This window comes from Hemibagrus wyckioides, linkage group LG04 (assembly GCF_019097595.1).
Source record: "Hemibagrus wyckioides isolate EC202008001 linkage group LG04, SWU_Hwy_1.0, whole genome shotgun sequence".
NCBI lineage: Eukaryota > Metazoa > Chordata > Actinopteri > Siluriformes > Bagridae > Hemibagrus > Hemibagrus wyckioides.
Genome location: NC_080713.1, coordinates 4,648,323 through 4,673,556, shown reverse-complemented (window position 1 = coordinate 4,673,556; position 25,234 = coordinate 4,648,323). Strand labels below are relative to the sequence as shown.

General features: G+C 38.4%; 1 protein-coding gene across 2 annotated transcripts in view; it reads left to right on the top strand.

Moving 5' to 3' along the window:
• The window catches only part of lgals4 (galectin 4), a 31,741-nt gene extending 6,867 nt beyond the window's left edge, over window positions 1-24,874 (top strand). The window contains exons 12-78 of one of the 2 annotated variants that reach the window (XM_058387525.1): window positions 133-331; window positions 415-525; window positions 2,635-2,703; window positions 2,884-2,972; window positions 3,130-3,328; window positions 3,412-3,522; window positions 4,795-4,863; window positions 5,044-5,132; window positions 5,290-5,488; window positions 5,572-5,682; window positions 5,778-5,873; window positions 6,045-6,133; window positions 6,282-6,480; window positions 6,575-6,688; window positions 6,781-6,894; window positions 7,015-7,103; window positions 7,741-7,939; window positions 8,025-8,138; window positions 8,256-8,369; window positions 8,479-8,567; window positions 8,754-8,952; window positions 9,029-9,142; window positions 9,268-9,381; window positions 9,491-9,579; window positions 9,830-10,028; window positions 10,105-10,218; window positions 10,345-10,458; window positions 10,568-10,656; window positions 10,902-11,100; window positions 11,177-11,290; window positions 11,416-11,529; window positions 11,639-11,727; window positions 11,988-12,186; window positions 12,263-12,376; window positions 12,502-12,615; window positions 12,725-12,813; window positions 13,047-13,245; window positions 13,322-13,435; window positions 13,562-13,675; window positions 13,785-13,873; window positions 14,137-14,335; window positions 14,412-14,525; window positions 14,651-14,764; window positions 14,874-14,962; window positions 15,209-15,407; window positions 15,484-15,597; window positions 15,723-15,836; window positions 15,946-16,034; window positions 16,308-16,506; window positions 16,583-16,696; window positions 16,822-16,935; window positions 17,045-17,133; window positions 17,404-17,602; window positions 17,681-17,794; window positions 17,919-18,017; window positions 18,129-18,217; window positions 21,390-21,588; window positions 21,665-21,778; window positions 21,899-22,012; window positions 22,133-22,221; window positions 22,534-22,732; window positions 22,809-22,922; window positions 23,036-23,149; window positions 23,224-23,312; window positions 23,436-23,622; window positions 23,747-23,860; window positions 23,946-24,874. In XM_058387525.1, the coding sequence (XP_058243508.1) occupies window positions 133-331; window positions 415-525; window positions 2,635-2,703; window positions 2,884-2,972; window positions 3,130-3,328; window positions 3,412-3,522; window positions 4,795-4,863; window positions 5,044-5,132; window positions 5,290-5,488; window positions 5,572-5,682; window positions 5,778-5,873; window positions 6,045-6,133; window positions 6,282-6,480; window positions 6,575-6,688; window positions 6,781-6,894; window positions 7,015-7,103; window positions 7,741-7,939; window positions 8,025-8,138; window positions 8,256-8,369; window positions 8,479-8,567; window positions 8,754-8,952; window positions 9,029-9,142; window positions 9,268-9,381; window positions 9,491-9,579; window positions 9,830-10,028; window positions 10,105-10,218; window positions 10,345-10,458; window positions 10,568-10,656; window positions 10,902-11,100; window positions 11,177-11,290; window positions 11,416-11,529; window positions 11,639-11,727; window positions 11,988-12,186; window positions 12,263-12,376; window positions 12,502-12,615; window positions 12,725-12,813; window positions 13,047-13,245; window positions 13,322-13,435; window positions 13,562-13,675; window positions 13,785-13,873; window positions 14,137-14,335; window positions 14,412-14,525; window positions 14,651-14,764; window positions 14,874-14,962; window positions 15,209-15,407; window positions 15,484-15,597; window positions 15,723-15,836; window positions 15,946-16,034; window positions 16,308-16,506; window positions 16,583-16,696; window positions 16,822-16,935; window positions 17,045-17,133; window positions 17,404-17,602; window positions 17,681-17,794; window positions 17,919-18,017; window positions 18,129-18,217; window positions 21,390-21,588; window positions 21,665-21,778; window positions 21,899-22,012; window positions 22,133-22,221; window positions 22,534-22,732; window positions 22,809-22,922; window positions 23,036-23,149; window positions 23,224-23,312; window positions 23,436-23,622; window positions 23,747-23,860; window positions 23,946-23,963 (8,443 nt within the window). In that variant the 3' untranslated portion in view covers window positions 23,964-24,874. The remainder of the gene's footprint in view (window positions 1-132; window positions 332-414; window positions 526-2,634; window positions 2,704-2,883; window positions 2,973-3,129; window positions 3,329-3,411; window positions 3,523-4,794; window positions 4,864-5,043; window positions 5,133-5,289; window positions 5,489-5,571; window positions 5,683-5,777; window positions 5,874-6,044; window positions 6,134-6,281; window positions 6,481-6,574; window positions 6,689-6,780; window positions 6,895-7,014; window positions 7,104-7,740; window positions 7,940-8,024; window positions 8,139-8,255; window positions 8,370-8,478; window positions 8,568-8,753; window positions 8,953-9,028; window positions 9,143-9,267; window positions 9,382-9,490; window positions 9,580-9,829; window positions 10,029-10,104; window positions 10,219-10,344; window positions 10,459-10,567; window positions 10,657-10,901; window positions 11,101-11,176; window positions 11,291-11,415; window positions 11,530-11,638; window positions 11,728-11,987; window positions 12,187-12,262; window positions 12,377-12,501; window positions 12,616-12,724; window positions 12,814-13,046; window positions 13,246-13,321; window positions 13,436-13,561; window positions 13,676-13,784; window positions 13,874-14,136; window positions 14,336-14,411; window positions 14,526-14,650; window positions 14,765-14,873; window positions 14,963-15,208; window positions 15,408-15,483; window positions 15,598-15,722; window positions 15,837-15,945; window positions 16,035-16,307; window positions 16,507-16,582; window positions 16,697-16,821; window positions 16,936-17,044; window positions 17,134-17,403; window positions 17,603-17,680; window positions 17,795-17,918; window positions 18,018-18,128; window positions 18,218-21,389; window positions 21,589-21,664; window positions 21,779-21,898; window positions 22,013-22,132; window positions 22,222-22,533; window positions 22,733-22,808; window positions 22,923-23,035; window positions 23,150-23,223; window positions 23,313-23,435; window positions 23,623-23,746; window positions 23,861-23,945) is intronic. The other variant, XM_058387526.1, reaches the window with a different exon arrangement.
• The last annotated feature ends 360 nt before the right edge of the window (window positions 24,875-25,234 follow it).

The following is a 25,234-nucleotide window of genomic DNA, read 5'->3' as shown; positions in this document are numbered from 1 at the left end:
GAAAAGCATACAAAAGACTGTAGTTTTTTTTAATAATAAAGAATAAAAAATCAATCCAAATTAATAATACACCAGTGTAATATCATCTTATCTAGTTTGGTATTGTGAACAACTTTTGTTTTTCCTACACAGGTTTCAAATTAACTTTAAAACAGGGATAAACAATGCCGATGACGTCGTCTTTCACTTCAACCCCCGGATCGGTCAATATGTTTACATGAACATCTTCAAAAGTGGGAAATGGCAGAAGGAGGAATTGGGTCCCGAAAAGCCCTTCGTGAGGGGAGCATCCTTTAAATTACTGTTTCTCGTCAACAAGGATTGCTATGAGGTGGGTTTCTTAAAATAAATCACTAATCATTGATGAACAAAGTATTCAAGTAAGGTCTAAACAAATGTACAATTTTTCTGTAGGTTCATGTGAATGGACAGCATCTTTACTCATTCAAACACCGCCTTCCTTTAGAGAGCGTTACTACACTTGGAATAGTTGGAGATGTTGTAATACACTGGTTGGGATTTGAAGTAAGTAAATCAGTTCATCACAATGTCACGATAATTTGTGTTTCAGATGTCAGTGCTATATGTAATACCAAGGCACTTTTTTGTGATCACTTTCCTAACAGACATGTACTGTCTGCTAATGCAGGCTATGTCTCAAGGTTGGTTTAATGCAGGACTGCACCATAACTGTCAACAGACATTTTATTAAATTGGTTTTTCTCAGGGGTGTAGTTTTGGTGCTCTGGGTATTTTATGCAGCTAACTAGCAAATATTTATACCATGATAACTGAAACATATGTTAGATTAATTTATTGGTAACATATATTGTGTTTCGAAACAACTGTGAAGTTTGTCATAGTAAATCAGACAAAAATAATAATAAAATCCCCCCCTCTGTTGAACAAGATGGTAACGCCCAGCTATAACAGCGCTTAGTTACTGCTGTTTGATTGAAAGAGGAGCGTGCAGGTAGTTTGGAGAAGGAAGAGGTTGTAAATAAATACTGTAAATAATAATAATAATAATAATAATAATAAGTAAAAAGCAAAACAAAAAACATGTACAGTAGAAAAATATCGTGTAATCTAGCTAACGCTCCTCCACATAGTATGTAGCTAGCTAGCTAATTCGTTGCAACTTAGGCAGTACTGTTTGCATAACAAGTATTTTACGTTAATTAAACTTATTTTAATAGTTCCCATTATTTTCAACAATAATCACAAGGTTTTTTTTTAAACTGAACGTCGCGTATATTTAAAACTATTCTGTTGCCGGGAATCTGAACTTTCTAATGGCACGTGAAGCTTCGAAGGAATCGAAGCATCCAGGCTGAATTAGTGATGTGTCGGCTCTAAGAGCCGATTCTTTTTAGCGAACGAGAAAACCCGACTCCTGTCGGAAAGAGCCGAATCTTCAGCCGCTCCAGCTAAGCCCTGCTGAGAGTGCAGGGGCGGGACTTTATTTTGATGTGCACACCATGCGGCCAATCACATACGAGGACAGATTAGGATCATACCATTATGTGAAAGAATGAAGTGGTGCAGACGCTCAGAAGACAGCGAGTGTAGTGGTACAGGCCAGGTACACAGAGCGACAGAGAGATGCAGGAGAGCCAGATTTAAATGCAAGCGCGTCGGGAAAAAGGGAAGAAATGAGAGAAAAGTGGAAAAGAAGCAGCATCTGGCTGCATTTCAATGATATCGGAGACTGCAAAGCTGAGTGCAGAATTTGTAAAATTAAAATATCTGTCAGATTAGGGTCAACAACAAACCTATAACTGTATTTCTTAAACGAAAAAAAAATGCATAAAAATAAGGCTTTTATGAAAACAATGAATAAAAAACATTCCTAATTGCTAAATTAGGCTAAAATAGAAGGCTCCGAGTGATACTAAATGAAGAGCCATTTGGAAGCCGGAAGAGTCGGCTCTTCTAAGGGAGCCGAGCCAAAAGAGCCGAATCTTTGAAAAGATTCGGACCTTTCATTACTAGTGTGAATATCGTCAAATCGGCGCTAGGTGACGCGCCTGCTATGCTTCCATTGGTTTTACTTAATTTCCACCTTTTTGTCCACTTGTATTTTCGAAATTCAACATGTTTAATGGATATTCCTTGAGCAGAAAGACAGACAGACAGATAGATAGATAGATAGATAGATAGATAGATAGATAGATGTTTTTTATTGATTAAAAATTAATTAAAAATCAGAAGCACATCCATTCACACTTCATCTCCCAGTGTTTAAACCAAACCTACCCCATTCCTTTACTCAGTATAAAATATCATTCTGAAAATTCCTTAGTATCTGAAGTTTATGACATAAGATGTAAAGTTCCTTTTCTTACTTTTAAAAATTAAAAATGACTGTCCAGTGTAATCATCTGATATCAATTATTTCAGGCAGTTCTTTCTGATTTTCTGTTATGGTCAGGTGTGTTTATCAGGGAATCAGAAAAGCACAGAATTAAGTATGTAAAATTTGGAAATTTTTTGTCGAACGTAATAAAAACACACATGAGGCTAGCTAACTTTGGGGAAAAAACTGAAACATTGTTCTCTCTCCAGTGATAATCAACAATGACGGCAGTAGCAATGTAAACCATTCTGATATCTGTTGTTTTCATCATTAAGGACTGGAAGCAAACAACCACAACCACCTTCACCATCCCATCTGAGGTTTCAAATCCAGTCATCCAGCCTGTGAGTTAAACAGCACACTGAGAAAAATATCTGAATTAATCCTTTTTTTCCCCTTATTAATTAATGAACTAATTAAGTGATTAAATAATTCCTTTTTAAATTTATTACAACACCATAACACTTTTTCTCAATTCTGCAATTCTGTGTCTTGGTAACTGTAACGTATTCACCGTGCTACAGACCATTCCCTATGTTGGACCAATAGCTGGAGGTATAAGACCAGGAACACGACTGCATGTTCAAGGAACTGTTCATCCTAATGCCAAAGAGTATGTTCTTCTTCATCTGCTAAAGGAAAAGCATACAAAAGACTGTAGTTTTTTTTAATAATAAAGAATAAAAAATCAATCCAAATTAATAATACACCAGTGTAATATCATCTTATCTAGTTTGGTATTGTGAACAACTTTTGTTTTTCCTACACAGGTTTCAAATTAACTTTAAAACAGGGATAAACAATGCCGATGACGTCGTCTTTCACTTCAACCCCCGGATCGGTCAATATGTTTACATGAACATCTTCAAAAGTGGGAAATGGCAGAAGGAGGAATTGGGTCCCGAAAAGCCCTTCGTGAGGGGAGCATCCTTTAAATTACTGTTTCTCGTCAACAAGGATTGCTATGAGGTGGGTTTCTTAAAATAAATCACTAATCATTGATGAACAAAGTATTCAAGTAAGGTCTAAACAAATGTACAATTTTTCTGTAGGTTCATGTGAATGGACAGCATCTTTACTCATTCAAACACCGCCTTCCTTTAGAGAGCGTTACTACACTTGGAATAGTTGGAGATGTTGTAATACACTGGTTGGGATTTGAAGTAAGTAAATCAGTTCATCACAATGTCACGATAATTTGTGTTTCAGATGTCAGTGCTATATGTAATACCAAGGCACTTTTTTGTGATCACTTTCCTAACAGACATGTACTGTCTGCTAATGCAGGCTATGTCTCAAGGTTGGTTTAATGCAGGACTGCACCATAACTGTCAACAGACATTTTATTAAATTGGTTTTTCTCAGGGGTGTAGTTTTGGTGCTCTGGGTATTTTATGCAGCTAACTAGCAAATATTTATACCATGATAACTGAAACATATGTTAGATTAATTTATTGGTAACATATATTGTGTTTCGAAACAACTGTGAAGTTTGTCATAGTAAATCAGACAAAAATAATAATAAAATAATAAAATAAAATAACTGTATTTCTTAAACGAAAAAAAAATGCATAAAAATAAGGCTTTTATGAAAACAATGAATAAAAAACATTCCTAATTGCTAAATTAGGCTAAAACAGAAGGCTCCGAGTGATACTAAATGAAGAGCCATTTGGAAGCCGGAAGAGTCGGCTCTTCTAAGGGAGCCGAGCCAAAAGAGCCGAATCTTTGAAAAGATTCGGACCTTTCATTACTAGTGTGAATATCGTCAAATCGGCGCTAGGTGACGCGCCTGCTATGCTTCCATTGGTTTTACTTAATTTCCACCTTTTTGTCCACTTGTATTTTCGAAATTCAACATGTTTAATGGATATTCCTTGAGCAGAAAGACAGACAGACAGACAGACAGACAGACAGACAGACAGATAGATAGATAGATAGATAGATAGATAGATAGATAGATAGATAGATAGATGTTTTTTATTGATTAAAAATTAATTAAAAATCAGAAGCACATCCATTCACACTTCATCTCCCAGTGTTTAAACCAAACCTACCCCATTCCTTTACTCAGTATAAAATATCATTCTGAAAATTCCTTAGTATCTGAAGTTTATGACATAAGATGTAAAGTTCCTTTTCTTACTTTTAAAAATTAAAAATGACTGTCCAGTGTAATCATCTGATATCAATTATTTAGGCAGTTCTTTCTGATTTTCTGTTATGGTCAGGTGTGTTTATCAGGGAATCAGAAAAGCACAGAATTAAGTATGTAAAATTTGGAAATTTTTTGTCGAACGTAATAAAAACACACATGAGACTAGCTAACTTTGGGGAAAAAACTGAAACATTGTTCTCTCTCCAGTGATAATCAATCAACAATGAAGGCAGTAGCAATGTAAACCATTCTGATATCTGTTGTTTTCATCATTAAGGACTGGAAGCAAACAACCACAACCACCTTCACCATCCCATCTGAGGTTTCAGATCCAGTCATCCAGCCTGTGAGTTAAACAGCACACTGAGAAAAATATCTGAATTAATCCTTTTTTTCCCCTTATTAATTAATGAACTAATTAAGTGATTAAATAATTCCTTTTTAAATTCATTACAACACCATAACACTTTTTCTCAATTCTGCAATTCTGTGTCTTGGTAACTGTAACGTATTCACCGTGCTACAGACCATTCCCTATGTTGGACCAATAGCTGGAGGTATAAGACCAGGAACACGACTGCATGTTCAAGGAACTGTTCATCCTAATGCCAAAGAGTATGTTCTTCTTCATCTGCTAAAGGAAAAGCATACAAAAGACTGTAGTTTTTTTTAATAATAAAGAATAAAAAATCAATCCAAATTAATAATACACCAGTGTAATATCATCTTATCTAGTTTGGTATTGTGAACAACTTTTGTTTTTCCTACACAGGTTTCAAATTAACTTTAAAACAGGGATAAACAATGCCGATGACGTCGTCTTTCACTTCAACCCCCGGATCGGTCAATATGTTTACATGAACATCTTCAAAAGTGGGAAATGGCAGAAGGAGGAATTGGGTCCCGAAAAGCCCTTCGTGAGGGGAGCATCCTTTAAATTACTGTTTCTCGTCAACAAGGATTGCTATGAGGTGGGTTTCTTAAAATAAATCACTAATCATTGATGAACAAAGTATTCAAGTAAGGTCTAAACAAATGTACAATTTTTCTGTAGGTTCATGTGAATGGACAGCATCTTTACTCATTCAAACACCGCCTTCCTTTAGAGAGCGTTACTACACTTGGAATAGTTGGAGATGTTGTAATACACTGGTTGGGTTTTGAAGTAAGTAAATCAGTTTATTCATTTGTCAGTTTTTGTTATTTGTGGGGAGGTTGCATATTTAAAGATCATTTTTGATTTATTCATTTTCTTGCTAGAAATGGACCGTGTTTAAAGAGAAGAAAACTTTACTGATGGGAACTGGAAGCTGGACATTTGTCCCATTAGAGATTTGTGATGCAGTCTGCAGCCCAGTGAGTAAAATATCTTCAGATAGACCTGATTAGAATATGTCTGAAAGTACACTTTGATTTCACACGTTGCTTTAGAAAATTAGAGAATATATCCATTTAATCCTTAAATCTTAGGACACTCCTTTGACATGATGGGTAGTTGAGTGTGCAAATTGTCTGTTCTCTCTCAAGGCACTTCCCTATGTGGGTGGAATCCCAGGAGGGCTTAAACGAGACAAAGCTATAGTTTTCCAAGGGACTGTTCCTGCACATGCAAATTGGTACGTTGCTAAAGTGCTTTGAATGAAAAAGAAGTAAATATCATATACGAAGAGTACAATTCTACAATCGACACACAAAAATTCATGAAATTCCTTTTTTATTTTTATCTGAAGCCCACAAACAGATACTATACTTTTTTTTCAACAGCTTTGCAATTAATTTCAAAACGGGGCCGTCTGATGGTGATGATATCGCTTTTCATTACAACCCTCGCTTTGGTGATATTACCGCCCTGAACAGCTTCAGAAAAGGAACCTGGGAGACACAGGAAAATGCACCTGATAAACCCTTCACTAAGGGAGGAGCCTTCATAATTCTTGTAGTCATCAATTCTGAGGCCTATGAGGTATGTTTAATTTTTCCTAATAATTTACAGAGGATTGTTATAATTGGATAATGGGGTATTATTATTGATAATATAATGCATCTTTGTTCTGCAGGTCTTTGTGAATGGATTCAAACATTGCACATTCAAGCACCGCATTGCTCTGGAGAAAGTCTCTACTGTTAACGTTTGTGGAGATGTTTCCCTCCTCGTCTGGGGTTTTATTGACGTATGTTTACAATTTTAGTGTTTTTAATGGCATAGTAGCAAGCTGAATTTTGCATTTTAATAACATGCTTGATATCTTTATTTTCTCCTCAGAGCTGGAGTACAACTTCATCCTTTAAGGAGCTGAAGACAATCACAAGCACACCGAGCTCAGTCTCAAGTTTGAAATTCTCACCCTCAGAGATTTCACATCCAGTCATTAACACTGTAAGAAAACAAGTATATACCATGAACAGGAATGTCACAACATGTCAGATGGAAGCTTTTAAACTCTTTTCTCTATTCTAAGAATATTTGTTCTTTCATTATCGGTTCACCTGTAATCAGACACTTCCCTATGTGGGTAAAGTCCCCGGAGGGTTACATCAAGACAGGGCTCTATTCCTTCAAGGCATGGTTCCTGCAAATGCTAATGGGTATGCTTACAAATCAACAGAATTCACTTGTTGCCATCGTTATATACAGTGTTATGCTCTCCCGCTGTACTCTTGCATATTTTATCTTTTGCATATCTTGTGTTATAACCTAAATTTGAATTTTGCTATTAGATATACACATTTCCATTAAATTAAAATTTGAAGGTGCAAAATGCTTGATATTGCAACACAAATGTTAATTAATACAAAAAAGCAGACATTTACTGTTTGCATTAGTATTACCATTAAATTACGAACATGGATTTGGTAAAAACCACTATTTGCAGACATTACACCCACAAGTGTTCTGAGATATTTCCACTAATTTGTGCCAATTTGTCATTTTTGGTTTTTTGAGTGCTAGCTGTTTCAACAGCTAATTGAATCAGGCTTTAAGAACTCTATTTGTCTGAGAATTGTGGTAGCAACTGGCTATGGCATAGGCAGCATGTGCAAAGGATCTTAAAGCCAGCCTCCTGGAAAACCACCCATTTTATTTTACAAAATTGCTCAATCTCTGAGAGATTGGATGGTGGCTCAGCTTCCTAATCAGATTGATTGAGGCACTGAATACATACTATAACTATACAAACATGATATGCAAATGTATGTTATATACTTTTGTTTTTCTTCACAGCTTTGCAGTAAATTTCAAAACGGGGCCGTCTGCTGGTGATGACATCGCTTTTCATTACAACCCTCGCTTTGGTGATATTACCGCCCTGAACAGCTTCAGAAACGGAACCTGGGAGACACAGGAAAATGCACCTGATAAACCCTTCACTAAGGGAGAAGCCTTCCAAATGATTGTACCCATCAACTCTGAGGGTTATGAGGTATGTTATTTATTAGTAATTTGCAGAAAATTGTTGGAATTGAAAGAAAACTGTTAAAATAATCAACCACATATCCTTTCTGCAGGTCTATGTGAACGGTTTAAAACATTGCACATTCAAGCACCGGCTTCCTCTAGAGAAAGTTTCAACACTTGACATCCAGGGTGATATTTCCAAACTCATATGGGGTTTTATAGATGTATGTTTAACGGCTTTATACTATTATTGGCAAAAATACAAACATTATGTGTTATCTTTTTTTTGTTGTTGAAGATGCATTTAAAGAACACGCAAAGTATTTTAATTTTGTCTCCAGACCTGGAGTACTTCTTCAGTCTTTAAGGAATTTCAGAAAATCCCAGTCACAGAGACTTTGTCCACAATCTGGGGATCCACACCTTTCCAGATTTCACATCCAGTCCGCAGCTCAGTAAGATAACTGTACATAAGACGACCATAAAAGCAGCAAAATGTCAAGAAAATCTCTTTACAATCAACCAACTTGCAGTAATGTAATTTTCCCTTTGTGCTGTCTCCAGACACTTCCCCATGTGGGTAAAATACCAGGAGGAATTAAACAAGACATGGCTGTATTCGTCCAAGGGACTCTTCCTTCAGATGCCAAAAGGTAGTTTGAAGCTGAACTGAATAGAAATATAGAAATTATGGTGTAAACAAACAACAACCACAAAAGAGTGAAGAGTAAAAGAAGAGTAGTGAAGATGCATGTTTAGTCTGTCTTACACACTAGTTTAGAGGACTTTAATAGACTATTAGAATGCAAATATTTGAAGCATTCTTTTTTTCTTCACAGCTTTGCAGTAAATTTCAAAACGGGGCCGTCTGATGGTGATGATATCGCTTTTCATTACAACCCTCGCATTGGTGATATTACCGCCCTGAACAGCTTCAGAAACGGAACCTGGGAGACACAGGAAAATGCACCTGATAAACCCTTCACTAAGGGAGAAGCCTTCCAAATGATTGTACCCATCAACTCTGAGGGTTATGAGGTATGTTTTTTAATTATATACAGATATTCATTTGAGTAAAAGAACAACATTAAATGCTTTTTCCTCCTCTCTGCAGGTCTATGTGAATGGCTTAAGGCAGTGTGGGTTTAAGCACCGCATACCTTTTGAGAAAGTTTCAGCGCTTGAAATCCATGGAGATCTTTCCCAACTCATATATGGTTTCATACATGTATGTGTGACATTTTTTCATAATTAATAGCATACATGCAAAGTAATTATCTGTTAATCGTTTAATATTATTTTTCTGTGTTAAAGTTTTAATTAACATGATAAATATTTTAATTTTGTCTCTAGGGCTGGAGTACTTCTTCAGTCTTTACAGAACTTCAGAAATTCCCAGTCACAGAGACTTTGTCCACAATCTGGGGATCCACACCTTTCCAGATTTCATATCCAATCCGCAGCTCAGTAAGATAACTGTACATAGGACGAACATTAAAGCAGCAAAATGTCAAGAAAATCTCTTTACAATCAACCAACTTGCAGTAATGTAATTTTCCCTTTGTGCTGTCTCCAGACACTTCCCCATGTGGGTAAAATACCAGGAGGGATTAAACAAGACATGGCTGTATTCGTCCAAGGGACTCTTCCTTCAGATGCCAAAAGGTAAGGCTGAAGCTGAACTGAATAGAAATATAGAAATTATCATGGACACGTACAACAACCACAGAAAGGTGAAGAGTAAAAGATAGAGTAGAGTAGAAGAGAAGAGAAGAGAAGAGAAGCCGCTATTGCCATTTTTTAGCTCTGCGTTCATTAAAATTTGGAGTGAACATCCATGTTTAGTCTGTCTTATAGAGGACTTTAATAGACTATTTGAACACAAATATTCAAACCATTCTTTTTTTCTTCACAGCTTTGCAGTAAATTTCAAAACGGGGCCGTCTGATGGTGATGATATCGCTTTTCATTACAACCCTCGCATTGGTGATATTACCGCCCTGAACAGCTTCAGAAACGGAACCTGGGAGACACAGGAAAATGCACCTGATAAACCCTTCACTAAGGGAGAAGCCTTCCAAATGATTGTACCCATCAACTCTGAGGGTTATGAGGTATGTTTTTTAATTATATACAGATATTCATTTGAGTAAAAGAACAACATTAACTGCTTTTTCCTCCTCTCTGCAGGTCTATGTGAATGGCTTAAGGCAGTGTGGGTTTAAGCACCGCATACCTTTAGAGAACGTTTCAGCGCTTGAAATCCATGGAGATCTTTCCCAACTCATATATGGTTTCATACATGTATGTTTAATAGTTTTGTACCATTAATGTCATACATGCAAAGTAATTATTTGTTAATCGTTTAATATTATTTTTCTGTGATTAATGTTTTAATTAACATGATAAATATTTTAATTTTGTCTCTAGGGCTGGAGTACTTCTTCAGTCTTTAAAGAACTTCAGAAATTCCCAGTCACAGAGACTTTGTCCACAATCTGGGGATCCACACCTTTCCAGATTTCATATCCAATCCGCAGCTCAGTAAGATAACTGTACATAGGACGAACATTAAAGCAGCAAAATGTCAAGAAAATCTCTTTACAATCAACCAACTTGCAAAAATGTTCTTTGTTTCTTTGTGCTTTCACAGGCACTTCCCCATGTGGGTAAAATACCAGGAGGGATTAAACAAGACATGGCTGTATTCATCCAAGGGACTCTTCCTTCAGATGCCAAAAGGTAAGGCTGAAGCTGAACTGAATAGAAATATAGAAATTATCATGGACACGTACAACAACCACAGAAAGGTGAAGAGTAAAAGATAGAGTAGAGGAGAAGAGAAGAGAAGAGAAGCCGCTATTGCCATTTTTTAGCTCTGCGTTCATTAAAATTTGGAGTGAACATCCATGTTTAGTCTGTCTTATAGAGGACTTTAATAGACTATTTGAACACAAATATTCAAACCATTCTTTTTTTCTTCACAGCTTTGCAGTAAATTTCAAAACGGGGCCGTCTGATGGTGATGATATCGCTTTTCATTACAACCCTCGCATTGGTGATATTACCGCCCTGAACAGCTTCAGAAACGGAACCTGGGAGACACAGGAAAATGCACCTGATAAACCCTTCACTAAGGGAGAAGCCTTCCAAATGATTGTACCCATCAACTCTGAGGGTTATGAGGTATGTTTTTTAATTATATACAGATATTCATTTGAGTAAAAGAACAACATTAAATGCTTTTTCCTCCTCTCTGCAGGTCTATGTGAATGGCTTAAGGCAGTGTGGGTTTAAGCACCGCATACCTTTTGAGAAAGTTTCAGCGCTTGAAATCCATGGAGATCTTTCCCAACTCATATATGGTTTCATACATGTATGTGTGACATTTTTTCATAATTAATAGCATACATGCAAAGTAATTATCTGTTAATCGTTTAATATTATTTTTCTGTGTTAAAGTTTTAATTAACATGATAAATATTTTGATTTTGTCTCTAGGGCTGGAGTACTTCTTCAGTCTTTACAGAACTTCAGAAATTCCCAGTCACAGAGACTTTGTCCACAATCTGGGGATCCACACCTTTCCAGATTTCATATCCAATCCGCAGCTCAGTAAGATAACTGTACATAGGACGAACATTAAAGCAGCAAAATGTCAAGAAAATCTCTTTACAATCAACCAACTTGCAGTAATGTAATTTTCCCTTTGTGCTGTCTCCAGACACTTCCCCATGTGGGTAAAATACCAGGAGGGATTAAACAAGACATGGCTGTATTCGTCCAAGGGACTCTTCCTTCAGATGCCAAAAGGTAAGGCTGAAGCTGAACTGAATAGAAATATAGAAATTATCATGGACACGTACAACAACCACAGAAAGGTGAAGAGTAAAAGATAGAGTAGAGTAGAGGAGAGGAGAAGAGAAGAGAAGAGAAGAGAAGCCTCTATAGTCATTTTTTAGCTTCGCGTTCATTAAAATTTGGAGTGAACATCCATGTTTAGTCTGTCTTATAGAGGACTTTAATAGACTATTAGAATGCAAATATTTGAAGCATTCTTTTTTTCTTCACAGCTTTGCAATAAATTTCAAAACGGGGCCGTCTGATGGTGATGATATCGCTTTTCATTACAACCCTCGCATTGGTGATATTACCGCCCTGAACAGCTTCAGAAACGGAACCTGGGAGACACAGGAAAATGCACCTGATAAACCCTTCACTAAGGGAGAAGCCTTCCAAATGATTGTACCCATCAACTCTGAGGGTTATGAGGTATGTTTTTTAATTATATACAGATATTCATTTGAGTAAAAGAACAACATTAACTGCTTTTTCCTCCTCTCTGCAGGTCTATGTGAATGGCTTAAGGCAGTGTGGGTTTAAGCACCGCATACCTTTAGAGAACGTTTCAGCGCTTGAAATCCATGGAGATCTTTCCCAACTCATATATGGTTTCATACATGTATGTGTGACATTTTTTCATAATTAATAGCATACATGCAAAGTAATTATCTGTTAATCGTTTAATATTATTTTTCTGTGTTAAAGTTTTAATTAACATGATAAATATTTTAATTTTGTCTCTAGGGCTGGAGTACTTCTTCAGTCTTTACAGAACTTCAGAAATTCCCAGTCACAGAGACTTTGTCCACAATCTGGGGATCCACACCTTTCCAGATTTCATATCCAGTCCGCAGCCCAGTAAGATAACTGTACATAGGACGAACATTAAAGCAGCAAAATGTCAAGAAAATCTCTTTACAATCAACCAACTTGCAAAAATGTTCTTTGTTTCTTTGTGCTTTCACAGGCACTTCCCCATGTGGGTAAAATACCAGGAGGGATTAAACAAGACATGGCTGTATTCGTCCAAGGGACTCTTCCTTCAGATACCAAAAGGTAAGGCTGAAGCTGAACTGAATAGAAATATAGAAATTATCATGGACACGTACAACAACCACAGAAAGGTGAAGAGTAAAAGATAGAGTAGAAGAGAAGAGAAGCCGCTATAGTCAATTTTTAGTTCTGCGTTCATTAAAATTTGGAGTGAAGATGCATGTTTAGTCTGTCTTATAGAGGAGTTTAATAGACTATTAGAATGCAAATATTTGAAGCATTTTTTTTCTTCACAGCTTTGCAGTAAATTTCAAAACGGGGCCGTCTGATGGTGATGATATCGCTTTTCATTACAACCCTCGCATTGGTGATATTACCGCTCTGAACAGCTTCAGAAACGGAACCTGGGAGACACAGGAAAATGCACCTGATAAACCCTTCACTAAGGGAGAAGCCTTCCAAATGATTGTACCCATCAACTCTGAGGGTTATGAGGTATGTTTTTTAATTAGATACAGATATTCATTTGAGTAAAAGAACAACATTAACTGCTTTTTCCTCCTCTCTGCAGGTCTATGTGAATGGCTTAAGGCAGTGTGGGTTTAAGCACCGCATACCTTTTGAGAACGTTTCAGCGCTTGAAATCCATGGAGATCTTTCCCAACTCATATATGGTTTCATACATGTATGTTTAATAGTTTTGTACCATTAATGTCATACATGCAAAGTAATTATTTGTTAATCGTTTAATATTATTTTTCTGTGATTAATGTTTTAATTAACATGATAAATATTTTAATTTTGTCTCCAGACCTGGAGTACTTCTTCAGTCTTTAAAGAACTTCAGAAAATCCCAGTCACAGAGACTTTGTCCACAATCTGGGGATCCACACCTTTCCAGATTTCATATCCAATCCGCAGCTCAGTAAGATAACTGTACATAGGACGAACATTAAAGCAGCAAAATGTCAAGAAAATCTCTTTACAATCAACCAACTTGCAGTAATGTAATTTTCCCTTTGTGCTGTCTCCAGACACTTCCCCATGTGGGTAAAATACCAGGAGGGATTAAACAAGACATGGCTGTATTCGTCCAAGGGACTCTTCCTTCAGATGCCAAAAGGTAAGGCTGAAGCTGAACTGAATAGAAATATAGAAATTATCATGGACACGTACAACAACCACAGAAAGGTGACGAGTAAAAGATAGAGTAGAGGAGAAGAGAAGAGAAGAGAAGAGAAGAGAAGAGAAGAGAAGCCTCTATAGTCATTTTTTAGTTCTGCGTTCATTAAAATTTGGAGTGAAGATGCATGTTTAGTCTGTCTTATAGAGGAGTTTAATAGACTATTAGAATGCAAATATTTGAAGCATTTTTTTTCTTCACAGCTTTGCAGTAAATTTCAAAACGGGGCCGTCTGATGGTGATGATATCGCTTTTCATTACAACCCTCGCATTGGTGATATTACCGCTCTGAACAGCTTCAGAAACGGAACCTGGGAGACACAGGAAAATGCACCTGATAAACCCTTCACTAAGGGAGAAGCCTTCCAAATGATTGTACCCATCAACTCTGAGGGTTATGAGGTATGTTTTTTAATTATATACAGATATTCATTTGAGTAAAAGAACAACATTTAATGCTTTTTCCTCCTCTCTGCAGGTCTATGTGAATGGCTTAAGGCAGTGTGGGTTTAAGCACCGCATACCTTTTGAGAACGTTTCAGCGCTTGAAATCCATGGAGATCTTTCCCAACTCATATATGGTTTCATACATGTATGTGTGACATTTTTTCATAATTAATAGCATACATGCAAAGTAATTATCTGTTAATCGTTTAATATTATTTTTCTGTGTTAAAGTTTTAATTAACATGATAAATATTTTGATTTTGTCTCTAGGGCTGGAGTACTTCTTCAGTCTTTACAGAACTTCAGAAATTCCCAGTCACAGAGACTTTGTCCACAATCTGGGGATCCACACCTTTCCAGATTTCATATCCAATCCGCAGCTCAGTAAGATAACTGTACATAGGACGAACATTAAAGCAGCAAAATGTCAAGAAAATCTCTTTACAATCAACCAACTTGCAGTAATGTAATTTTCCCTTTGTGCTGTCTCCAGACACTTCCCCATGTGGGTAAAATACCAGGAGGGATTAAACAAGACATGGCTGTATTCGTCCAAGGGACTCTTCCTTCAGATGCCAAAAGGTAAGGCTGAAGCTGAACTGAATAGAAATATAGAAATTATCATGGACACGTACAACAACCACAGAAAGGTGAAGAGTAAAAGATAGAGTAGAAGAGAAGAGAAGCCTCTATATTCATTTTTTAGTTCTGCGTTCATTAAAATTTGGAGTGAAGATGCATGTTTAGTCTGTCTTACGCACTAGTTTAGAGCACTTAAATAGACTATTTGAACACAAATATTCGAGCCATGTCTGTTTTTCTTCACAGCTTTGCAGTAAATTTCAAAACGGGGCCGTCTGATGGTGATGATATCGCTTTTCATTACAACCCTCGCATTGGTGATATTACCGCCCTGAACAGCTTCAGAAACGGAACCTGGGAGACACAGGAAAATGCACCTGATAAACCCTTCACTAAGGGAGAAGCCTTCCAAATGATTGTACCCATCAACTCTGAGGGTTATGAGGTATGTTTTTTAATTATATACAGATATTCATTTGAGTAAAAGAACAACATTAACTGCTTTTTCCTCCTCTCTGCAGGTCTATGTGAATGGCTTAAGGCAGTGTGGGTTTAAGCACCGCATACCTTTTGAGAAAGTTTCAGCGCTTGAAATCCATGGAGATCTTTCCCAACTCATATATGGTTTCATACATGTATGTTTAATAGTTTTGTACCATTAATGTCATACATGCAAAGTAATTATTTGTTAATCGTTTAATATTATTTTTCTGTGTTAAAGTTTTAATTAACATGATAAATATTTTAATTTTGTCTCTAGGGCTGGAGTACTTCTTCAGTCTTTACAGAACTTCAGAAATTCCCAGTCACAGAGACTTTGTCCACAATCTGGGGATCCACACCTTTCCAGATTTCATATCCAATCCGCAGCTCAGTAAGATAACTGTACATAGGACGAACATTAAAGCAGCAAAATGTCAAGAAAATCTCTTTACAATCAACCAACTTGCAGTAATGTAATTTTCCCTTTGTGCTGTCTCCAGACACTTCCCCATGTGGGTAAAATACCAGGAGGGATTAAACAAGACATGGCTGTATTCGTCCAAGGGACTCTTCCTTCAGATGCCAAAAGGTAAGGCTGAAGCTGAACTGAATAGAAATATAGAAATTATCATGGACACGTACAACAACCACAGAAAGGTGACGAGTAAAAGATAGAGTAGAGGAGAGGAGAGGAGAGGAGAGGAGAGGAGAGGAGAAGAGAAGAGAAGAGAAGCCTCTATAGTCATTTTTTAGTTCTGCGTTCATTAAAATTTGGAGTGAACATCCATGTTTAGTCTGTCTTATAGAGGACTTTAATAGACCATTAGAATGCAAATATTTGAAGCATTTTTTTTCTTCACAGCTTTGCAGTAAATTTCAAAACGGGGCCGTCTGATGGTGATGATATCGCTTTTCATTACAACCCTCGCATTGGTGATATTACCGCTCTGAACAGCTTCAGAAACGGAACCTGGGAGACACAGGAAAATGCACCTGATAAACCCTTCACTAAGGGAGAAGCCTTCCAAATGATTGTACCCATCAACTCTGAGGGTTATGAGGTATGTTTTTTAATTATATACAGATATTTATTTGAGTAAAAGAACAACATTAAATGCTTTTTCCTCCTCTCTGCAGGTCTATGTGAATGGCTTAAGGCAGTGTGGGTTTAAGCACCGCATACCTTTTGAGAAAGTTTCAGCGCTTGAAATCCATGGAGATCTTTCCCAACTCATATATGGTTTCATACATGTATGTGTGACATTTTTTCATAATTAATAGCATACATGCAAAGTAATTATCTGTTAATCGTTTAATATTATTTTTCTGTGTTAAAGTTTTAATTAACTTGATAAATATTTTGATTTTGTCTCTAGGGCTGGAGTACTTCTTCAGTCTTTACAGAACTTCAGAAATTCCCAGTCACAGAGACTTTGTCAACAATCTGGGGATCCACACCTTTCCAGATTTCATATCCAGTCCGCAGCCCAGTAAGATAACTGTACATAGGACGAACATTAAAGCAGCAAAATGTCAAGAAAATCTCTTTACAATCAACCAACTTGCAAAAATGTTCTTTGTTTCTTTGTGCTTTCACAGGCACTTCCCCATGTGGGTAAAATACCAGGAGGGATTAAACAAGACATGGCTGTATTCGTCCAAGGGACTCTTCCTTCAGATGCCAAAAGGTAAGGCTGAAGCTGAACTGAATAGAAATATAGAAATTATCATGGACACGTACAACAACCACAGAAAGGTGAAGAGTAAAAGATAGAGTAGAGGAGAGGAGAGGAGAAGAGAAGAGAAGAGAAGAGAAGAGAAGAGAAGCCTCTATAGTCATTTTTTAGCTTCGCGTTCATTAAAATTTGGAGTGAACATCCATGTTTAGTCTGTCTTATAGAGGACTTTAATAGACTATTAGAATGCAAATATTTGAAGCATTCTTTTTTTCTTCACAGCTTTGCAATAAATTTCAAAACGGGGCCGTCTGATGGTGATGATATCGCTTTTCATTACAACCCTCGCATTGGTGATATTACCGCCCTGAACAGCTTCAGAAACGGAACCTGGGAGACACAGGAAAATGCACCTGATAAACCCTTCACTAAGGGAGAAGCCTTCCAAATGATTGTACCCATCAACTCTGAGGGTTATGAGGTATGTTTTTGTTTGATGATCTACAAATATTTATTTGAATAAAGAACAACATTAACTGCTTTTTCCTCCTCTCTGCAGGTCTATGTGAATGGCTTAAGGCAGTGTGGGTTTAAGCACCGCATACCTTTTGAGAACGTTTCAGCGCTTGAAATCCATGGAGATCTTTCCCAACTCATATATGGTTTCATACATGTATGTTTTGTTCCATTAATGGTTTACAAACTAATTATACGACTGTTATCGTTTTTTTATTTATTTTTTTTCCATGAAGATTTAGAGAACTTGCTCTATATTTTTAATGTTGTCTCCTCTCCAGAGCTGGAGTACGTCTTCATTCTTTAAAGAACTTCAGAAATTCCCAGTCACAGAGAGTTTATCCACACCTTTCCAGATTTCACATCCAATCAGCAACCCAGTAAGATAACTGTACATAGGATGAACATTAAAGCAGCAAACTGTCAAGAAAAAAACTCTTTAGAATCAACCAACTTGCAATAACTTCATTTTTTTTATGTTCTTTCTCCAGACACTTCCCTATGTGGGTAAAATACCAGGAGGGATTAAACAAGACATGGCTGTATTCTTCCAAGGGACTCTTCCTTCAGATGCCAAAAGGTACAGAAAGTTTTCACAGCGCTTCACTATTTTGTCATTTTTACTTTTTTTATTTTTAATAAATTTGGAAAGATTTCAAACAAACTTCTTTCACGCTGTCATTATGGAGTATTGTTTGTAGAATTTTGAGGAAAATCCTGAACCTCCTTGAACCGCCACCTTATTGTGGTGGAGAGGTTTGAGTACCCGAATGAGCCTAGGAGCCATGTTGTCGGGGGCCTAGTGCTCCTGGTAGGGTCTCCCAAGGCAAACGGGTCCAAGGTGACGGGTCAGACTAAGAATGGTTCAAATCCGATTCTTTGCCTATGGGACTCGGCTGGGTACAGCTTGACGGAGTGACGTATGCTCGCCTTCCCATAGGCCCACCACCCGCAGGAAGGAGCATAATGTGCATAAGGTGCTATGTGATTTGTTCAAGCATAAGGGTGCCCATCAGTACACGTAGTACCAGGACACCCTAGGCCGGAGGTCGATGATCAACCCTGTGGTGTTGTCATTTGACGTTCGGCCATATGTCTTGGACACTCGGGTGAAGAGAGGGGCTGAGCTGTCAACCGATCACCACCTGGTGGTAAGTTGGATCTGTTTACTGAGGAGGATGCCGGACAGACTTGGCAGACCCAAACATATTGTGGGGGTCTGTTGGGAATGTCTTGCTGAACCCTCTGTTAGGGGGGTCTTCAACTTCCACCTCTGGAAGAGTTTTGACCAGATTCCAAGGGAGGTTGGGGACGTTGAGTCTGAGTGGACCATGTTCACCTCCTCCATTGTTGACACAGCTATCCGGAGCTGTGGCCGTAAGGTCTCTGCTGCCTTTCGTGGTGGCGATCCCCGAACCCAGTGGTGGACACTGGATGTAAGGCTCGTGGGACCCCGGAGGCAGCTGATGAGTACCGGCAAGCCAAGCGAGCTGCAGCCCGGGTGGTTGCAGAAGCAAATCTCAGGTCTGGGAGGAGTTCGGTGAGGCCATGGAGAAGGACTATCTGTTGGCCTCAGGGAAATTCTGGCAGACCATCCGGCACCTCAGAAGGGGCAAGTAGCTCTCTGCCAGCACTGTTTACAGTGGAGGTGGAGAGTTGCTGACCTTGACTGAGGATATTGTCAGACGGTGGAAGGAATACTTCGAGGATTTCCTCAATCCCACTGACACACCTTCCATAGAGGAAGCAAAGGCTGAGGACTCAGAGGTAGATTCATCCATCACCCAAGCTGAAGTCATTGAGGTAGTCCAGCAGCTGCTCAGTGGCAAGGCACTGGGGGTGGATGAGATTCGCCCTGAGTACCTTAAGTCTCTGGATGTTGTGGTGCTGACTTGGCTGACACGTCTCTGCAACATAGCATGGCGGTCATGGACAGTGCCTCTGGACTGGGCGACCGGGGTGGTGGTCCCTCTTTTTCAGAAGGGGGATCGGAGGGTGTGTTCCAACTATAGAGGGATCACACTCCTCAGCCTCCCAGGGAAAGTCTATTCCAGGGTACTGGAAAGGAGAGTCCGAATGTTAGTCGAACCTCGGATTCAGGAGGAACAATGCGGTTTTCGTCCTAGTCGTGGAACACTGGACCAGCTCTGTACCCTCCACAGGGTGCTTGAGGGTTCATGGGAGTTTGCCCAACCAGTCCACATGTGTTTTGTGGACTTGGAGAAGGCATTCAACCGTGTCCCTCGTGACATTCTGTGGGAGGTGCTCCGGGAGTATGGGTCCGTGGCCCTCTGGTAATGGCTGTTCGGTCTCTGTATGACTGGAGCAGGAGCTTGGTTCGAATTGCAAGTCAGACCTGTTCCCAGTGCATGTTGGACCCTGGCAGGGCTGTCCTTTGTCACCGGCTCTGTTTGTTATTTTCATGGACAGAATTTCTAGGCGCAGCCAGGGGCTGGAGGGAGTCCTGTTTGGGGACCACAAGATTCCATCTCTGCTTTTTGCAGATGATGCTGTCCTGTTGGCTTCTTCGAGCCAGGACCTACAGCACGCACTGGGGCAGTTTCCAGCCGAGTGCGAAGCGGCTGGGATGAGGATCAGCACCTCCAAATCCGTGGCCATGGTTCTCGACCGGAAAAAGGTGGCTAGTCCCCTCCAGGTTGAAGGGGTGTTCCTCCCTCAAGTTGAGGAGTTTAAGTATCTCGGGGTCTTGTTTACGAGTGAGGGTAGGATGGAGCGTGAGATTGACAGACGGATTGGTGCAGCAGCAATGCTGTCTATGTACTGGTCTGTTGTGGTTAAGAAGGAGCTGAGCCGAAAGGTGAAGCTCTCGATTTACCAGTCAATCTACATTCCTACTCTCACCTATGGTCATGAGCTTTGGGTCATGACCGAAAGGACGACATCCTGGATATAAGCGCCCGAAATGAGTTTTTCTTTGTAGGGTGGCTGGGCTTTCCCTTAGAGATAGGGTAAGGAGCTCTGTCACCCAGGAGGAGCTCGGAGTAGTGCCGCTGCTCCTCCACATCAAAAGGGGCCAGTTGAGGATGCCTTCTGGACGTCTCCCAGGGGAGGTGTTCCAGGCATGCCCCACCAGGAAGAGACCCCGGGGAAGACCCAGGACACGCTGGAGGGACTATGTCTCTCGGCTGACCTGGGAACGCCTTGGAATTCCCCCGGAAGAGTTGGAGGAAGTGTCTAAGGAGAGGGAAGTCTGGGCATCCTTGCTTAGACTGCTGCCCCCACGACCCGGCTCCAGATAAGAGGGAGACAATGAATGAATGAATAATGAATCCATTTTTGATTAAGGCTGTAACATAACAAAATGTGGAAAAAGTGAAGCGCTGTAAATACTTTCTGGATGCACTGTACAGTTTGAAGCTGAACTGAATGGAAATATAGAAATGATCATGGATACATACAACAACCACAGAAAAGTGAAGAGTAAAATAGATTAGAATAGAATAAAAAGCCTTTAATGTAACTTTATAGCTCTGCATACATGAAAATTTGAAATTATCATGGACACGTACAACAACCACAGGAAAGTGAAGTATAAAAGTGAGAATAGAATAGAATAGAATGGATAAGAAGGGAAGGGAAGAGAAAGAATTTACAGTCATTTTTTAGCTCTGTATACATAAATAAAATTTGGAGTGAAGATGCATGTTTAGTCTGTCTTACGCACTAGTTTAGAGCACTTAAATAGACTATTTGAACACAAATATTCGAGCCATGTCTGTTTTTCTTCACAGCTTTGCAGTAAATTTCAAAACGGGGCCGTCTGATGGTGATGATATCGCTTTTCATTACAACCCTCGCATTGGTGATATTACCGCCCTGAACAGCTTCAGAAACGGAACCTGGGAGACACAGGAAAATGCACCTGATAAACCCTTCACTAAGGGAGAAGCCTTCCAAATGATTGTACCCATCAACTCTGAGGGTTATGAGGTATGTTTTTTAATTATATACAGATATTTATTTGAGTAAAAGAACAACATTAACTGCTTTTTCCTCCTCTCTGCAGGTCTATGTGAATGGCTTAAGGCAGTGTGGGTTTAAGCACCGCATACCTTTTGAGAACGTTTCAGCGCTTGAAATCCATGGAGATCTGTCCCTACTCATATGTGGTTTTATACATGTATGTTTGAGTTTTGTACCGTTAATGTCATACATACAAAGTAATTATATGGTAATCATTTACTATTTTTTTTCTTGAAACATTAAAGAACTTGTTAAATTGTTTTAATTTTGTCTCTAGGGCTGGAGTACTTCTTCATTCTTTACAGAACTTCAGAAAATCTCAGTCACAGAGAGTTTATCCACAGTCTCGGGATCCACACCTTTCCAGATTTCACATCCAATCAGCAACCCAGTAAGATAACTCAAAATAAGATGAACATACAGTAAATTAAAAGCAGCAAAATGTCAGGAAATATGCTTTAGAATCATCCAACTTGCAAAAATGTAATTTTTTTCAACATCCCCTCTCCAGACACTTCCCCATGTGGGTAAAATACCAGGAGGGATTAAACAAGACATGGCTGTATTCTTCCAAGGGACTCTTCCTTCAGATGCCAAACGGTAAGTTTTTGAAGCTGAACTGAATAGAAATATAGAAATTATCATGGACAAGTACAACAACCACAGAAAAGTGAAGTATAAAAGTGAGAATAGAATAGAATAGAATAGAATAGAATAGAATAGAATAGAATAGAATAGAATGGATAAGAAGGGAAGGGAAGAGAAAGAATTTACAGTCATTTTTTAGCTCTGTATACATAAATAAAATTTGGAGTGAAGATGCATGTTTAGTCTGTCTTACACACTAGTTTAGAGCACTTAAATAGACTGTTGGAACCAGAATATTTGAGCCATGTCTGTTTTTCTTCACAGCTTTGCAATAAATTTCAAAACGGGGCCGTCTGATGGTGATGATATCGCTTTTCATTACAACCCTCGCATTGGTGATATTACCGCTCTGAACAGCTTCAGAAACGGAACCTGGGAGACACAGGAAAATGCACCTGATAAACCCTTCACTAAGGGAGAAGCCTTCCAAATCATTATACCCATCAACTCTGAGGGTTATGAGGTATGTTTTTTAATTATATACAGATATTCATTTGAGTAAAAGAACAACATTAACTGCTTTTTCCTCCTCTCTGCAGGTCTATGTGAATGGCTTAAGGCAGTGTGGGTTTAAGCACCGCATACCTTTTGAGAACGTTTCAGCGCTTGAAATCCATGGAGATCTTTCCCTACTCATATATGGTTTCATACATGTATGTTTAGTTTTATACCATTATTGGTATAAGTGCAAAAGAACCGTATGGCTATATATTTTTTTCTGTTGGAACTTGAAAGAACTTACTAAATATTTTAATTTTGCTTCCAGAGCTGGAGTACGTCTTCATTCTTTACAGAACTTCAGAAAATCTCAGTCACAGAGATTTCATCCACAACCTCAGAATCCGCAACTTTCCAGATTTCACATCCAATCATTAACCCAGTACGTTAAACAATACATAAGAATATGGCACGACATGCAAAAGTAATTTATTCTAATACATGCTCTCTCTCCAGGAACTTCCCTATGGATGTAAAATACCAGTAGGTATTAAACAAAACATGGCTGTGATCTTCCAAGGGACTTTTAATCCAGATGGTAAACGGTACGATTTGAAGCCCAGTTGAATGGAAATATAGAAACCATATACACATACTCTGAGTATTGAGTATTGTCTGACATTGTAGTTTAGAATAGATGTTTGAAAGATGTTTGTTTTTCCTCACAGATTTGCAATCGATTTCACTGATGGTAAAGACGTCGCTTTTCATTACAACCCTCGCCTTGGTCAATATACCGCTCTGAACAGCTTCAGAAATGGAAACTGGGATCCAGAGGAAAATGCACCTGATAAACCCTTCACCGCAGGAGAAGCCTTCCAAATTATTGTAGCCATGAAGTCTGAGGGTTATCAGGTATGTTTTTATGATAAAAGTTACTGTCTTTGTTTTTTAAAAAAATTAAAATAACGCTGTGAGGTCTGTTTCTTCAATTACCTCAAAATATACTTAAAAAAAAAAATCTTCCATGCTCCTACAGGTTTATGTGAACACAGTGAACCACTGCACATTTAAACATCGCATGCCTTTAGAGAAAGTTTCTGCAATTAATATTCATGGAGACATTACCATTCAGCTCATTGGTTTTATTGAAGTAAGTAAAAGATGTTTCTGCTTCTTGTAAAGGTTTGATCTAGCAGTTCCATTAATTAACACGTTTCTATCTTTCTTTCCATTAGAACTGGACGATTGGATAAATTACAAAAGAGCAAAGCACACAAATGGGGAGAACGTTCCAGAGGCTAAAGGTTTTGCAGCAGTAATTCTGTTTAAAAGCATGGATAGATTTCAAAAATAATCTCTTGTTCAATTTGCATGTAATGCTCATTATGCTTTGGTACAAATCATACAACTTGGAACCTCTACTCTGGACATTTTACCCACCAGTCTGAACAAAAGAAGCCCTAACTATTTAAAGCACACTGTCTCAACTTCCTTGGTTTTCAAATGAAATTATGATTTCATATGGTCATAAAATTATTTGCTCTTAATCATGCCTCTAACATCATAAACATTTATACGTGAAATGTCCAGAAAACCAAAAATCCAAGGTTATATTCACAATTAATTCATATTTTTTGATCCATAAATGCAATGATTTTTTGGATACGGAAGCATCTAAGGATCAGATATTTACTTTTTTTGATTCATAAGTTTGCTGCGAGGCCTACTTGGATACTTCTCTTGCCAATGGAGCCAGAATTCATAATTTTCATGTTTGCAAAAATGCAGGATGAAGTGATAAGGCCGTCCAGAAGCTACAAATGAACTTCTGGGCAGATATTTGTTGAATGGTAGCTTGTCTGGCCAGCGATCTACACTGGAAAGGCTTGAATGGGTTTAAGCTTGCTTTATGATTCTCCATTAGAGAGACTCAATAGGGGGAATTCAGGGAACATAAGGTAACTTTTCCTTCATTTGTCTTATGGGTTAAAGGGCAAACATTAGTTAATTCATATTTAGTCCTGTTTTAGAGAACCTTTTGGGAATTATCATGCCTTTTACCTTCTAGTTTATGGCTTAATTTTTGCTTGAAATGGAAATCAATGTTAAACCGATTTACTGCTGAATTTCTCGCTTAATTCTCAATAAACAAAGGGAATCTGAAGACTCGGTTTCTTTATTTTTTTTCACCAAAAATTCAATAACTGAAACTCAGTTTTTTCCAATAATCGAAATTCATTAAAAATACACCTGGGACTGCAAATGAATTAAAACATTTCCACAAAGGTGAAATGTAGATCAAAAGGTTCTAAAGCTCTGTGATGTAAATAACCATGGCAACACCACTTCCGGGTCAGGGCTGTTTTGGGGCGCAAAAGGGGGGACCGAAACGATATTACGCAGGTGGTCATAATGTTATGGCTGATCAATGTATCTACACGTGTATTATTGTCATGTTGCCTTGTGACGGTGTCTACTGCAAAAACTTTTCCAGTAGCAACGGAAAATAAAATTGTAAAAAAAA